Genomic DNA, 16,141 nt, shown 5'->3' on the forward strand with positions numbered 1-16,141 from the left:
GTGCTGAACATGACTCGAAACCTAGCCAGACCTACATGGAAATAGAACACAATACTGTTTCAGCAAGCCATTCATAGGATTGCGATGCCCTCTTTAGTTTGAAATCAAGACTCAGTGGGAGCCAGGTGTGGTGGTACACACCTGTAATCCCATCATTTGGGAGGCTAAGGCAGGATGTCTAAAAGAATGATATTTTTTAAAAGGAAGCATTGGGGAGCTGGAGAGCTGGTTCAGTGGGTAAGAGCACTGACTGCTCTTCCAGAGGTCCTGAGTTCAATTCCCTCACAACCATCTGTAATGGGATCCAATGCCCTCTTCTGTGTGTATCTGAAGACAGTTACAGTGTACTCATATACATAAAATAAATAAAAACATCTTTAAAAGGAGGCATTGGGAAAATGCCTAGCATTCTTAAAAGCTTGATCAAAATATTAAGCAATGCTCATGGTATGACTTCTTACACAGGACAATTATGATACACATTAACAAGCAATCCACAGGGAAAAAAAGAACAAACAGATCCGAGTTGGTTCCCTAGAAACCAACCGATGCTTTGTATTTTAGCTCTGCTCTTCACTACATTGTATGTTCTTTTATCCTTGGCATTGTGCCTGACCACTTTCAGCAGGCTGTTCACAATGCTGCTATACAACTGTTACCACGGAAATTAGTCGAGACATTTTAAGTTAATTTTACTAGCCTAAGAACCACATAAAATACATCAAGCTCAGGAGACTGAAGAGATGGTTCACTGACTGCTCTTCCAGAGGTCCTGAGTTCAATTCCCAGTAACCACATGGTGATTTACAACCATCTGTAATGGGATATGATGCCGTGGGATCCATAATGGGATCTGAAGCAATAGGGTACTCACATACATTAAAATAAATAAATCTCTTTTAAAAAAAGCAACAAGCTGTGTGTAACTATTGTATCAAATTTGAAGAAGAGGACTTTATAAGTTACTCTTTCTCTGAGATGAATGCTTTTCAAAATCATCACAGCTAATGAACCAGATTTTTACCCTCACCTAATGTCTGTGCCACCCTCCAAGCAGAACCATTGTTCATGGAAACAGTTAGTGAATGACTTCATGGATAGACCATCTTAATACCTACACCATTTCTTAAATGAATGTAACCTGTTTCCTGTAGGCTGAGAATGATGACAATCACTCAAGTCAAATAGCTTTGACCATAGCAGGAAGTCTGTATCCAAAAATCGTGCCTACAATTCATTCCTTGGTGCAGCAGAACTGTCAACTCTTAGCTTAGCTACAATGGAGGTAAAATCCTTTGGTGATGTGAGGGTCATTGAAATACAGCCTTATGACAATGAAATCCAATATCTAAAAATTGTTCTTATTTTGGGCTTGTACCACAGTAAGAGCCAAGATTTTAAGCTCTACTAAAAACAAAACAAACAAACAAAAAAGATTTTATCTATTTATGTTCATTTAAAAAATACTAGTAGTAATGTATTATTTTAAAATATACAGTTAATATGTTTGGAGTTATTTAAAATTTACATTGAGAAAAACGTATATATCTTCAGTACTGCTGTAGACAAGCATCTACATAAGACTATTCAATTGATTGTTGTTTTATATTAAACAATTTTTATAATACTCATTTTTATCATTGCAATATTTTATAAATTTTAAAGAATATGACAAAATAAAAAAAACAAAAGGTATTGCAGGTATTTAAGGAGGGCCTCTGGGAGGAGTTGGGGTACAAGAGAGAAACAAGAATGCGATTTAGTTCTATTTACTTAAAATATGTTTTTAAATGCTAACAAATTCAGATAAATTGAAATCATATATCTTTTCTCATCATAATGCAATAAAACTTAAATCAATAAAAGAAATTTTAAACCCACAAAAACAATGCATCAAGCTCACAAATTACATGTTTACAGGAAGGGTAAATGACACATCAGAGCCCAAGACCCTCTCTCTACACAGGTTACATGCTCACGTTAGTGGTTACCTTGGGCAGTCTTATTTGCTTCATGGCGAATGTCTGATTGCTGCTCTCCTGCAGAACCAAAAGAGCTCTGCCGAAGGAGCCCTGGCCAATCACTCTCAGGACCGTGTAGCTGTCCATGCTGGGCAGCCACAGCTGGGCTCCACCCCTGTGCTCACTGCGGGCTCTCCCAACTATAGTAAAGACACAATCATTTGGGAATTCACTTTTAAATGCAAAGTTAATTCAAAAGTAGCTATACTCACCTTTTAAATCCTGTTGAAAAGCCATGGTTAAAACTTAATTTGCCAAAACAAGGCCTTTCAAGAATGAAGGTAGGCAACATTATCGATGTTTTTGAAACGTTTAGAATGTGTAAGTTCCGGCATTTGTGTGCTAAGGTGATGTGCTGGTGAAGTATTCCCTTTCCTGAAGTTTGGAGAATGGAAAAAAAAAGAAAGAAAGAAAGAAATACGGGTGTTGTGTGTTGTGTTTTAGCAATGACTTAAAAAAAAAAATCTTGCCGGGTGGTGGTGGCGCACTCCTTTAATCCCAGCACTTGGGAGGCAGAGGCAGGCGGATTTCTGAGTTCGAGGCCAGCCTGGTCGACAGAGTGAGTTACAGGATAGCCAGGGCTACTCAGAGAAACCGTCTCGAAAAACCAAAAAAAAAAAAAGAAAAAGAAAAATCTAATCTGCAACTTATATCTAACAACTTGCAAATCTACACCTGCAACCATAACAATCTGCACAGTATGCACCTTCCACCACGTGGACAGCCGCACTTTGCGCACCCTCCACCACGTGGACAGCCGCACTTTGCGCACCCTCCATCACGTGGACAGCTGCATGGTGTGCACCCTCCACCACACAAACAGCTGCACAGTGCGCACCCTCCGCCACGCTGGCAGCAGTCACAAGAACATCATCTGCACAGTGCGCACCCTCCGCCATGCGGGCAGCTGCACAGTGCGCACCCTCCGCCATGTGGGCAGCAGTCATAGAAACGACATCATCTGCACAGTGCGCACCCTCCGCCATGTGGGCAGCTGCACAGTGCGCACCCTCCGCCATGCCGGCAGCAGTCATAGGTACGAGAGGCCTTGGTATATTTTTAAGGATGCTTTGTTTGTTTAGTTTTTATCTAGATCTTCAGTCTGCACTTAAATACCAACCATTTTCCGTTTTTTGCTTTGTCCCTTAAAATGTATATGTATCCAGAATATTTAACTGAGAAATGTGTGTTTTTATTATGTTATGTTTCCTTTTATTTTCTAATTATTATTTATAGTTACATTTACAAATATACAAAATGAAATTGCATCATGGTCTTGGGAGAACTATACAATTTTCCTAAATGTGCCTAAAATTGCAGCACTCCATATTTCAAAAGGTTGGATTCTGCTCATTTTTTTTATTTTTAAGACCACCTCAAAATAAAGCTACCTTACTGTATGTTTAACGTGTATTGTAAAAGAGTGGTAGTTACTAACACACTTTTTTTCTGTAAAAAGAGAATCATTTAGAAATTTACTTTTAAAATGCAAAATCAACCCAAAAGAGCTATAGTCACTACAACAGGCCAACAGCCACTTCCTCTGGCAGATGGTGAGCGGATGCTATTTTGGCATAAAGTCTGTTTTGAACTGAAAGGAATTGATTCTATGTAAAGGCAACTAATTCCCATTTGTCAGTGTCTCTCTCCTTCGCTGGAAAGAAGGCAACTTCCATCAAAAGGGGGCCACCAACTACAGTGTGCACACCATCTGTCTTTCCAAACAAGTTCTTACCTTTCCTGGACAAGCAACACTAGGGACTCAAAGTCCCTTTTTTTGTCTAATTATTTTTCCACAACTTCTTGCTTTCTTGTTAATAGTGAGCTCTGAGAATGAAAGACCCCTGGGGGAGACCCCCACTCAAATCTCGGGAGGACGTACACCCAAGGAATCACGAGAGACCACATCTTGATGTAATTACAAGAGGTATATTTTAATTTTCAGGACGCCCTGGTTCGGCACCACAGTTATCTCACGCAGGAGATAATGGAGCCAACCACGAGGCTTGAAAGTTAGAGCTTTTTATAGGAAAAAAGGTCTGAGGGAACAAAGGGATCAGTGTGGTCACATGATTGGCTAGTTCAAATATTAACTATTACGGACAGAACAGAGTGGAAAATTCCTAAGGTTGGTGTTAATCTGAGTCAACAGAGCATCTGACCTTAAACCATATCTGAGAGGACCAGATGGTCCATTACTTAGTGTCCGCCAGGCACGTCTTTGCAGGCCTGGGCCTTGGACATGTCCTCGTTTGCCTAGACATGTTTTCCTCTATGTTTATAGTTTTATGTCTTCATGACCTACCAGCTCTTATGATATCTAACAACTTGTTTGCTCTTTCCCAGGCCTATGTGGCCAGTTTGTGATGGATTCTTAGGCCCATAACTTTTCTTCCTAGTCAGCACAGGTTTAAAGCTTTAATTTCTCCTTACAAGAATCAACACTTTATATACATGGACTAAATACAACATCTGTATATGTGGACTAAAGTCCTTTCATATACAACACCTGTATATGTGGACTAAAGTCCTTTCATATGCAACATCTGTATACACAGACTAAACTCCTTTTTTATACAACATACGTATACATGGCCTAAACTCCTTTTGGTCCCTCTTAGCCTTGTCAGTTTGATTTGAAGGGTCTCTATGACGACAGAGAATGTTTTTTCCTTCCTCTGGGTTATCCCTGTTGTCATCACCCATGAGGGGGTGACTATAATCCCAAGCAAATGTAAGGCAAGGCTAGAGAAAGAGCTGCGTTGGCTTGCAGAACTACTCAGGGGAGTTGGGAAATGTGTGTAAGTGAAGCCTGAAAGGCTTCGCAAAAGTGCATTAAGCAAAGAGGAGACAAGGAATGGTCATGGCGGAAGGCATCGTGGAAACGGGCCCTGACAGGCTGGTACAGCAGACCGATCTATCTGTTGACCACTGTAAGGCAAGCATTGTTGCTGAGTTTTTATCGTCAGGGTAATGAAAGGTCTGTCTCTGATTGGTTCCAGAGAACACAGTCATATCTACATAGCAGAAACGTCAATCTTTGGGGTCACAGTATTGATGGACTGGACAAAAAGGCACAAGAGACCAGACCAACAGTAAGGAAGGTGAGGCCACAACGGTGAAACGCAAGGGGGTGGTGACCTCGGGGAATTAAACCTCCCTATTGTCAATAACACATTCACAGGGAACAAATACGGAAGAGGCAAGACTCTGGTATGAACTGAATGATGTAATCATTCTCAGATGGAAAGTTAAGGCCTCGGAGTCTTATGTACAGCCTTTGTTTGATTTTTATTAATTCGTTTGTTTGTTTGTTTGTTTATTGCATGGGAGTGTGGCTGGTAGTTTCAAAACAGAGAAGACTCACTGAGCTAGAGTTACTAAGGACTCAGAATGGGTATTTAAACACAGTCTGACAACACTCCAATGTCTCCCCCACAAAAACAGCAGGATTTTTAATACACCTTTTCTGGCACATAAGCTACACAAGAAGCACAATCTTGGGGAAGACTCAAGGTGCTGCTTGCCTAGCATGTTAAAGGTCCAGGACTAGATGACGGGTCGAAGTTGTGGGAGAGGATTACACTTAGAAGTGATACACTTTTTTCATCATAGGAAAAATATTGGCATGGATTTACTTGATTTTTTCACAAAGCTAAACTTTACCTTTATTTGTTTAAACCACCCACAAGTTGTAAAATGTAGAGCACAAAATGTAATGCAATCACCAAGGATCAAACCCTACCAGGGCCTATAAAACTTCTAGTCTGTAGGTGGGGTCAGGTAGTGAACATTTGTAATAACACTAGGAGGCAGAGGCAAGGTGATCGCCATGGGTTCCAGGCCAGCCAGGAGTCCACGGTGAGACACTGTCTCAAAAACTAACTAAACAAATAGACTATGCCTCCCAGTTTGCTTTCCAGTCTATCACAGTCACCAGGAGACTATAGCAATAAATTCTCCACATAACCAAATCCAACGCATTGTTTCCAGAAGTGAGGTATCTGAACACAGGCCTATGACTCTCTGGAGGCAGAAGTTGGTGAATCATAGCCAGGAACCACTGCTAAGTCCAAAGTCAACTAGTTCACACCATGGGTTCCAGGCCAGCCAGGGCAATAAACTGGAACCGCACCCCCTTCAGCTCCTGCACCAGCCCCCAAAAAGACCTAGAAGAAAACAGCCAAGCCTTCACACTGGTGTTAAGTGATCTCTGGTTTCAATTGCTCTTTTTCCTGTTTCTAGTGCTCGGAGGACTTTTACCTATGCTATGAAAATGACTGGTGAGCAACCAGGCTTTCCTTGGCTGAAAAATCAGGTTTGTACTTTTAATCTCCATGTGCCTGATATTCAGTATTACACCTATAAACACAGGCTTTATTTACACTGGTTGTGGCCAAAGCGTTTGGGTTCCTTCCAATGTTTATAAACAAGCCTTTAATAAAAATAAATATTTTTTTAAAAGAGCCTAAAGTGATTTGCAAGTGCCCAGAAGCGGGGTCAGGCATCACTGGCCATGTTTAGGCAGCGATCCTAGGACACACACACACCCTGGAGACCCACCCGGCCCTCCCAGACTACCAACCCACCCACAGCTGCTCCGCTTCAGCCGCGCCAGCAGGTCTCGGGCACGCATGCGCGCCCCAAGCTCCGCGACCCCGGCGCACAGCCGGCGGCGGCTGAGCGCAGCGCCCACGTTCCGCCGTCGCCCGGCAGCGAGTGTGCGCCAACCGGCCGTTTAGGGCCCCGCCAAGAGGCCCCACCCGCTCCTCTCTCCACCGCGGCCGGCCGCTACGGCCGTCCTCACCCACCTCCCAGCAGCGTGCGTCGCTTCTTCGCTACGCTCGGAGCCCGGCACTGGGCGGGGCCTGCGGTGTGGGCGGGGCCTGGCACGTGGGCGGGGCGTGTCTCTAATGGGCAGAGATATTTGCTGAGGTCTGGCCCTAGGCGCTGTGCTCTGAGTAGCTGAGCCCAAAATGAGCAGTTTTAAAGCTGTTTTGCCACCTTGCAGTAGAATATTGCTAACGTTTTGAACCGGTGCCCCCAGTAATTTGAGTGATTGCTCCAGATTAGGCGGACAGACCACAAACGTAAGTTTCACAGGGACACTACTAGCAGCTACTGCATGACCTTGGAAAAAGTGAAAAACAAACTCATGCACCACCCCAGGAAATCCACATCTCATTCTGAAATGTGTATTTCTTCCCTGAAATAGCAAAAAGTCAATAAGATTCTAGTTGTACCAGGACGTGATTATACGTGTCGGTAATTCCAGCATTCAGAGGGCTGAGGCAGGAAGAACCAGAATTGGACGCCTATCTAGTCTACAGAGCAAGTTCCTGTTGGCAAGCCAGGGCTATGTCTCAAGTGTTAAGATTCAGGGGTGCAAAATAAAGGAACAAAAGACAGGAATGAGACCAAAATCTGACCTCAACTGACGAGACTGTTCATTAACACAAAAGACATAGAGCTTCCCTTGGAGACAGAGGGTTGTGCGAAGGGGAAGGGATTGGTCAGGGTTCTGATGGGTGTGGGGGAGGAGCTTCAGATGGGTAAATGCAGATCAAAACATTCTGGAGAAATTCACGACCTCCTTTTGGGACCTGGGACCGTTGCTCCAGCAAAGCAGGCTATCTTGAGAACTGTCTGGAGAAACAGTTGAGCAATGTCATTCAACACAGTTTCAGGAGAAAGTCTGGTTTTCTGCAGCCAGAACATTCTATCAGCAACACCTCACCTCCCCTTCCCTACACATCCCAGATGGAATTAATGTTTGCAGAAGAAATTAAAATCACAAGACAGCAGACCCAGACACCTCCAAGATGTTAGGCAGAGGGGCCCTGGCCAACCAGACTACAGTCAAATGTATAGCAGGGAAGCAGGGAATTGGTCCCTGGGATGGGAGGCAGGAGTGAAAGGGAACCATGAGGGGACACAGGAAAGCTAAAACTACAAGTCAACTGCTGAAACAGGAGGCGGTTTATCAGGCTGAGTGTCAGGCTGAGTGTGACTGGCAAGTCATTAAATAGCAGCGAGAGAGAGAAGAACCTATCTCAGGGTCCCTCAGCTGCAGCACTGTTGACATCTCAGGGCTCTGTCCTCAACCTGACGGCAGCACTCGCTATGCTGTCTCCCCATCTTTTTTCTTTTTATGAATTTTCATTATGAAGACCAGACCAGCCTGGAAATCACAGGTCTGCCACCTCTGCTGGGATTACATGTGTGAACCACTAGTTTGACAGCCAAAAATGACTTGGTTTTGGAAATCTCTGGAGGGAAGGACGAACCCAGGTTCAGTTCCCAGCTCCCTTGAGGCAGCTTACAACTGTCTGTCTGTCCAGTCTCAGGGGTCTCACACCTTCTGGCTTCTGAGGGTACTGCACTCATGTGGTGCATAGATATACATGCACATAAAAATAAATCTCAAGAAAAAAAGGAATTAAAAGATACCTGGGGAAAGGTGGGCATGGTACAGACCACCTGAGGTAGAGACCAGTCTAGCTGCAACATCAAAGGATGATGCTGAGCATGCAGTTCAGCCAATCAGTACATGCTTAGCATACACAAAGCTTTCCATCCCTAGGCCTCACCAAATCTTACAGTTTGAATTTGAGTTATCCCTAAAGCTTATGTTTAGGATGTCTGCTCTTCGGCTTGAGGCACTGTTCTGAAGGCTGGTAGAAGTGGGTAACTACCGAGCCTCTGAAGGTTTACCTAACACGGGAAAGCAGTACCCTCCATCCCTCCCCTCCATCCATCCCTCCATCCCTTCCCCCACCTTTGTACATTAGGCAAGTACTCTACTGGGATCACATCCTAAGACATGCCCCCCCCGAAACATATTTGTTGAAATAAATGCCATAGGTAGCTGACTATAGCCCCACAGTAGGGTCCTAAAGTCAGTTCCATCATTAAATAAGTCAATCAATTAATGAAATGTCATTGGAACATCATACATATATATTTATTATAAACATATTAGGAACAAAGTCAATGTAAAATATAAATTTATATAGACTACATTTTCTGATTATGCTTCTTTAAGTAATTAGTAAAGTGAAGCGGCTAACGTATTTTAAAAACACAATAAACAAGCTAATGAACTTCACTTGTATCGCACTTAGGCATGTGGACAACTTCAGCTCTACTATAAAGTTGGACAGATGCACGGCCACAGGAGCAGCACGGCCATAACTCCTCAGGACTTGGACTGCTATTCCTCTTCTGCTGCGTCGGTCAGAGGGCACAGTGCTACATTAGGGCGGCAGACAAAAGCATCACACCCCAACTCGGACAGCTGCTCCAGGGAAGACACAGAAGGGTCGTGGTCCTTTAACATGGATGGCAGCTGTAAAGTCTTGTCTTGAATGCGTCGTGAGCGTCTCACTGGTGTCAGGAACTTTAGCTCGTTAAATGTGGAATTTTTATCATAGTGCATCTTTTTCATGCTGAAAAAACAAAATTATTCAAAAGCATGTTCAAATTTATCTTACACTTTTTTTCTTTTTTTTTTAAAGATTTATTTATTTATTTATTGTATGTGTATGAGTACACAACAGCTGCACAGATGGCCGTGAGCCATCATGTGGCTGCTGGGAATTGAACTCAGGACCTCTGCTTGCTCCACTCAGCTTGCTCCTGCCACTCACTCTGGCCCTTCAGACACCCCAGAAGAGGGCGTCAGATCTCATCACGGATGGTTGTGAGCCACCATGTGGTTGCTGGAATCTGAACTCGGGACCTTCAGAAGAGCAGTCAGTGCTCTTACCCCCTGAGCCATCTCCCAGCCCCTATCTTACACTTTCTAATACTTCAATGTGGAACCCACGTGGCAGACTGTCTTACAGAAAGGGAGAGGTACTGCATGCAAGTCCCTAGAAGTGAGCAGCCCAGCTTCTAGTTGCTGTTACAATCTATATTGTGTGGACACCTGAGTAGCCCTAAAGCCTGATTTCTTAATTCAAGCCCTCCAGCTATTAACCACACAGTAACAAATGTAAACAAAAATGCCTGGGGGGAAGGACCCAGGTTTGAATCCCAGCCCCCACATAGCAGCCCAAACAGTTTACTCCAGATGCCAGGAAATTCCACATGCTCTTCTGGCTTCTGTGGGCACTGCATTCATGTGGTACAAAGATACACATACAGGTACACCCACACACATCAAAATAAATCTCAAAAAAATTTACCTAAAACAATGCCTGGGAAAAGTTGTGGGTGGTACAGATCGCATGTGGTGGGAAACAAGGCTAGCTTTTGCAAAGTGACACCATGCAGGAAAGAACAAAGCCAATGTAGTAATAAAAACGTCAGGTGTCCCAATGGCCTTTTCTCGTCCTGGCTGAAACAGGGTAGTCTGACTGGCACAGTCTCCCCAGTGTGATGCAATTATCCATGAGCCATCATATTCAGAGCTCTGAGTTTGACCCTTAGCATTAACTTTAAAAAAAAAAAAAAAAATTATCACTGGAGCATGAAGACAGATGGCATTCCATTTTAAACATTTACCTTTGCAACCGTGGTGTAGAAGATATATTATATCGAATTATGCAACCTGCTTCAGCTTTTGAGTCTGGGGTTGTTAAATCCTTGATTGGATCTTCTGTTTTGTTGCCTTGATCATCTTCATAAACCTCAGCTTTCTCATGATGTTCATTCTCCCTTTCTGGTTTTCCTGAGTCTAGATTAGCCTCAACATTTACTTCTTGGATATGTTCCTTGGTTGCATGAGCCTCCTCAATATTTTCTCCTACAGAAAAATTGAAGATTTAAACTATTTAAACAAAATGTCAAAATGGCATAACCAAACTACATTGCCTAATCATTATGTTTCCTATGTACACATTTCTGCCAACAATTTAACAAATATTTAATATCCCTTGTGCAGAAATACAAATTTAAGAATGGAACCCCACTTCAGTTCTTATGCCAGGAAAGACCCAGTTGAAGAACAATTAACTATTACATGAGACACAACAGCGTAAGCCAAGTAAGAACAAAGGGTAGCTGGAACCTATAAGAAGGAATGAACTAGGCTAGTTTTATGTCAACTTGACATAGGCTAGAGTCATTTGGGAAGAGGGAACCACAACTAAGAAAATGCCCCCACAAAACTGGTCTCTGTCAAGTCTGTGGGGCATTCTCTTAATTAAAGATTGATGTGGTTGGCCCCATCGCACAGGAAGTGCCAGCCCTGGGTGGGTGGACCCGGATGATATAAGAAAGCAGGCTAAGCAAACCAGGGAGAGCAAGCCAGAAAGCCGCCCTCCTCCGTGGCCTCTGCACAGCTCCTTCCCTGCTTGAGTTCCTGCCCTGACTCCCTCAGTGATGGTCTGTGATGTACAACTGTAACCTGAAATTAACCCTTTCCTCCCTGAGTTACTTTTGGTCATGGTGTTTTACACAGCAATAGAAGCCCCAACTAAAACAAGGAATTATGCTTATGGCAGACAGGGAAGGCTTCAAAAGTAATATTTAGAAATGGTCTCGAAAGGAGTATTTGATAAGACCAAAAAGATAATCTTCTAATGAAGCACAGGAGAAAATTAATCTAACCTGACAATCAGTGTTATATAAGACAGATGGTGAAGAGCTCAGACTGCAAGAGAGGAGCTGGACTATAATGAGCTTTATATGCAAGAAGCTGGGGTGGGAGGAATCACTGGACACTTAAGATTTGCTTGAGATAAACACTGGCCCAGAATGGCAAGGACAAACCATGATGCTAAGAAAAAGTAGTTGATACATACTTAAAAAGTTATTTAGATTTAAGTGTGAAGGAAAGGCTAAATATGAAAACTTGAGACTGGACTTAATGAATACATGAAAGTACAGTTTTGTTGGAACATCTGTCTGTACAAGCGTCAAGGGTATCCCTTCTAAAGTTTCTTGCTGAGAAGTTACTAATGTCAAAGGAGGGTTTCTTCTTTTCGTTTTTTTGGAGAGAGAAAAAGATAATGAGGATTAGGAAGCAGTGAGAAAAGACAAAGTTCAAAGTAAAGCAGACTAGATTTGAAGTTAGAAGCCTCACTATTTAGCCTTGGCTGGCCTTTTCTATCTAGATCAGGCTGGCCTCTGCTTCTCAAGTGCTAGGATTATAGGTATGAGCTACCATACCCAGTTATACTTGAAAATCTGTTTGATTTTATGTTTTTAAGATTTTACCTCTGTGTGAGTGTGTGTGTGTGTGTGTGTGCGTATGGAGTTGCCTGTGCGGGCCAGAAAAGGAGTCAGATCCCCTGGAGCTCACCTTCTAGTGGACTTGAGCCACCTGACATGTGTTTGGGAACCACTCGAATCCTCTGAGAGCAGCAAATGGTCCTAATTGCTGAGCCATGTCTCCAGCCTCGACATGGAAAATTCTTAAATCCACGGATGTAAAAAGACCTCTGGCCTTAATTATCAAGAATAGTATTAAAGGTTCTATTAAAAGATATGTCAGTAACATGCTAGTGTTTAGGAGGTGGCAGCTGCAGTAGGAAATGGGACATGGAGCTCTTGAAACACTTAAGTGCCCCGTGTATACGAGGCACTGCATGAATAAGTACTACAGATGCAATGGTCAGGAATATCAGCTACTGTCTTTGCCCATCGAGTTTACAGCTTAGAAGACAGACAAATGATTTAACAGATACTCAAGTATAGCAAATGGATGAGGAACGGGGAGCAAAACTGCGGACATCTCATGTAGGCTAGGAAGGCTGTGGTGAAGGTGGAATAGCTGATTTCAGGGAAAGTTGGGACTGACATCTAGAGGCGAAGCAGGAAATAAAGTAGGCAGGCATACAGAACACTGAAGAGAAAGGTAATAAAACTCCTTCTAGAAAAGGAGAAAATCTCAGGCTGGCTCAGCGGATAAGAGCACTGACTGCTCTTCCAAAGGTTCTGAGTTCAAATCCCAGCAACCACATAGTGGCTCACAACCATATGTAATGAGATCTGACACCCTCTTCTGGTGTATCTGAAGTTAGCTACAGTGTACTTACATATAATAATAAATCTTTGGGTGGGAGCAAGCAGGGACTGAGCGAGAAGAGCCAACCAGAATGAGCAGGGCCGACTCAAGTGAGCAGAGGTCCTAAAATTTCAATTCCCAACAACCACATGAAGGCTCACAACCATCTGTACAGCTACAGTGTATTCACATACATAAAACAAACAAATAAATCTTTAAAAAGGAAAGAAAAAAGAAGAGAAAAGAAAAGAAAAGAAGAGAAGAGAAAAGAGAAATCTCAATAATGCAGAGGAGTGACAAAGCCAGAAGCTGACAAGACAACAACAGGGTGTCCTGGTGACTTTAAAGGAGCAGGTGACTTAAATTAGAAAACTATTACAAGCCAGGAAAGAGCTACAAGCCAGGAAAGAGCAAAGAAGATCTGGACCACAGTATAGTCTGTGAAGATGGAAAGAATGATTTAAGGGATACTTAGAAAGTTAAATGGAAACTGATTGGCTAGCAACAGAGAAGTAGAAAGACTGTAAATATAGATTATTCAAGAAAAAAAATCACCCCAAAGAATAGAAAGATGGTTCTGCAGTTAGAACACTTGCTCTTGCAGAGGACCCAGGTTCGATTCCCCAGCCCCTACATGGTTGTGTAATCCCAGTTCCGGGGATTCTATGTTCCTCTGACCTTCACAGGCAGCAGGCATGCACTTGGTGTACATATATACATGCAGACAAAAGACTCAATAACGTAATAAGTAAGTCTAAATTTAAAAAAAAATCACCTGCAAGAATCTTCCATGAACAATACTGAAAAGGACAAAAGGATCAGGCTTAGGAAAACCGTCACGTGCTCAGCTCTGCATGTATGAACTTGTATGAGCTTGCGTACTTGAGACTTACATAGCTACCATCAGCATTTTCTCAGCTAAGGTCTTGTAGTTCCCATATGATTTCTTGTCACACAGAATTCACTTTGATCAGTAAAATCAATTTTATATTTGAGTATTATAAATTTCAGAACATCAAAGCTTTATGGCAGCTTTCTATCTAAAGGGTAATAATTTATCTGCTCAAAAATACTAATATTCTATTAAGGGGAAAAATGAGAAACTGAATTCGATATAAATGACACCTTTAGAGCCAGTAAGAATTACAAGCAAGACTTCAGAAAATTTATTTATTTGGAGACAGGGTCTCCCTATGTGGCTCTCTCTGGCTGGGCCAGAACTAAGAGAGCCACTGGCCATTGCTCCTCCAGTGCTGGACTAAAGGTATGCGCCACCACACCCATCTCCTTAAGAGATGACATTACATTGTTCTTTTTTTAAAAAAAGATTTATTTATTTATTTTATGTATATGAGTACACTGTAGCTGTAAAGATGGTTGTGAGCCTTCATGTGGTTGTTGGGAATTGAATTTTTAGGACCTCTGCTTGCTCTGGTCAACTCAGCTCGCTCAGCCCCTGCTTGCTCTGGCCCAAAGATTTATTTATTATTATATGTAAGTACACTGTAGCTGACTTCAGACGCACCAGAAGAGGGTGTCAGATCTCATTACGGGTGGTTATGAGCCACTATGTGGTTGCTGGGATTTGACCTCAGAACCTTCGGAAGAGCAGTCAGTGCTCTTACCTGCTGAGCCAACTCACCAGTCCCTAAGTTGTTCTTGAACTTTCCATGTCATTTGCTTCTGGGTTTCCACCCTCTTATTCCTTCTTGCATAGTCACTAAATTTGATTGATATCTTCAGGTTATATACATGTTCCACATGTTCCTCTGAACATATCAACAGGTCACCAACTGAAACTGAATTAATCACTCTAATAGAAAAATATGTGATCCCCTGGTCAAACTGGCACATAACACAGCATTATATTACTATGTCATTAGCATATTAACCCTAGTGAACAGAACTTTTTATATCTTTCATATTAATCAGGAACTTGTACAACACACTCATAGTTCAGTATGATTACAGCTTTTTATTTCAAGTTTTGCACTTGACTTAGATCTGTGAATGTTAAAGCCGCTTGAGTGTCTTACTATATAATCAATCTTCAAATGTGGAATCCTCCAGCCTCAGCCTCCCACAGCATGGGGATTACAGGAACTTAACTACTATGTCTAGCAACAATGTCCTAAATACATTTTCTTTCCTTTTTGAATATGTCTATTAATTTATTCTACAACTTTGAATTTTTATCAATATATAAACTTTCTAGAGTCCAGAACAGATAAGTTAAAAGGTCTTTGCAAACTATCTCATCAAACTGCCTCATTAAAACAGAAAAGAGAAGAGAAGAGAAGAAAAGAAAAGAAAGGAAAAGGGCTCGAGAGATGGCTCAGCAGTTAAGAACAGGGCTCGAGAGATGGCTCAGGGGTTAAGAACACTGCCTGCTCTTTCTGAGTTCAATTCCCAGCAGCCACATGGTGGCTCACAACCGTCTGTAAGGGAGTCCAATGCCTTTTTCTGGTGTGTCTGAAGACAGCTACAGTAACTCATATACAGAAAATAGATAAATAAATCTTTAAAAAACTTAGAAAAAAAGAACAAAAGAACAGAAAGAAGTTAGGAAGAAAAGCTGTGTGCTGTGATTAAAAGCCACAGTAACACCGACCCTATGGTGCCCCCCTACCCGTATGGTGCCCCCCCACCCCTATGGTGCCCCACTTTAAAGACAGAAATCCAAGGCCCAGAAAAGAACTTTTCATACTCAGAGGTAGGTATGGATTCTGAACTAGATTCCTTAATTTTCTCTTTTTTTCTTAAATTTTTTGAGACAGGGTCTCGCTCTGAACCCACAATCCCCCTGCTTCAACAGCCAAGAGCTAGAATGCCAAGTCTTCTCTTTCGAGACAGGGTCTTACTCTATGTTCAAGGCCAGCCTTAAACAATCCCCCTATCTTAGCCTTCCAAAATTGCTAGGATTATAGGTGTGAGCTATCATATCTGGCTTAGAATGTCTACATAACATAGACTTATTGCATTTCAGAAGCAGGTCAACAGACGTACATGGAGAAGAACTTATGTAGAAAAAAAGTTAAATAAGACAAAAAAAAGGGAAACTGAATCAGTACATGTTAGTAAAATCATAATTCATCTTACCCAAATTGACTTTTTCTTGATTCTTCGTTGTTAGAATATCTATAATTATATGTCGCATCTCTTCAAT

General features: G+C 42.2%; 2 protein-coding genes across 3 annotated transcripts in view; both read right to left on the minus strand.

The window, feature by feature from the left end:
- Nek3 (NIMA related kinase 3) overlaps positions 1–6,880 on the minus strand; it is a 29,567-nt gene extending 22,687 nt beyond the window's left edge. For both annotated transcript variants that reach the window (XM_031339238.1, XM_031339236.1), the window contains exons 1-2: positions 6,833–6,880; positions 1,992–2,161 (exon numbers count right to left, since the gene is read on the minus strand). In XM_031339238.1, the coding sequence (XP_031195098.1) occupies positions 1,992–2,108 (117 nt within the window). In that variant the 5' untranslated portion in view covers positions 2,109–2,161; positions 6,833–6,880. The remainder of the gene's footprint in view (positions 1–1,991; positions 2,162–6,832) is intronic.
- Positions 6,881–8,958: 2,078 nt separating this feature from the next.
- Positions 8,959–16,141, minus strand: part of Ckap2 (cytoskeleton associated protein 2) — a 13,126-nt gene continuing 5,943 nt past the window's right edge. Inside the window, exons 5-7 of the mRNA XM_031391221.1 lie at positions 16,075–16,141; positions 10,530–10,770; positions 8,959–9,469 (exon numbers count right to left, since the gene is read on the minus strand). The exon at positions 16,075–16,141 is cut by the window's right edge and continues 10 nt beyond it. Coding sequence (XP_031247081.1) covers positions 9,235–9,469; positions 10,530–10,770; positions 16,075–16,141 — 543 coding nt within the window. The 3' untranslated portion in view covers positions 8,959–9,234. The remainder of the gene's footprint in view (positions 9,470–10,529; positions 10,771–16,074) is intronic.

The sequence above is a fragment of the Mastomys coucha genome, unplaced genomic scaffold, assembly GCF_008632895.1.
Source record: "Mastomys coucha isolate ucsf_1 unplaced genomic scaffold, UCSF_Mcou_1 pScaffold22, whole genome shotgun sequence".
NCBI lineage: Eukaryota > Metazoa > Chordata > Mammalia > Rodentia > Muridae > Mastomys > Mastomys coucha.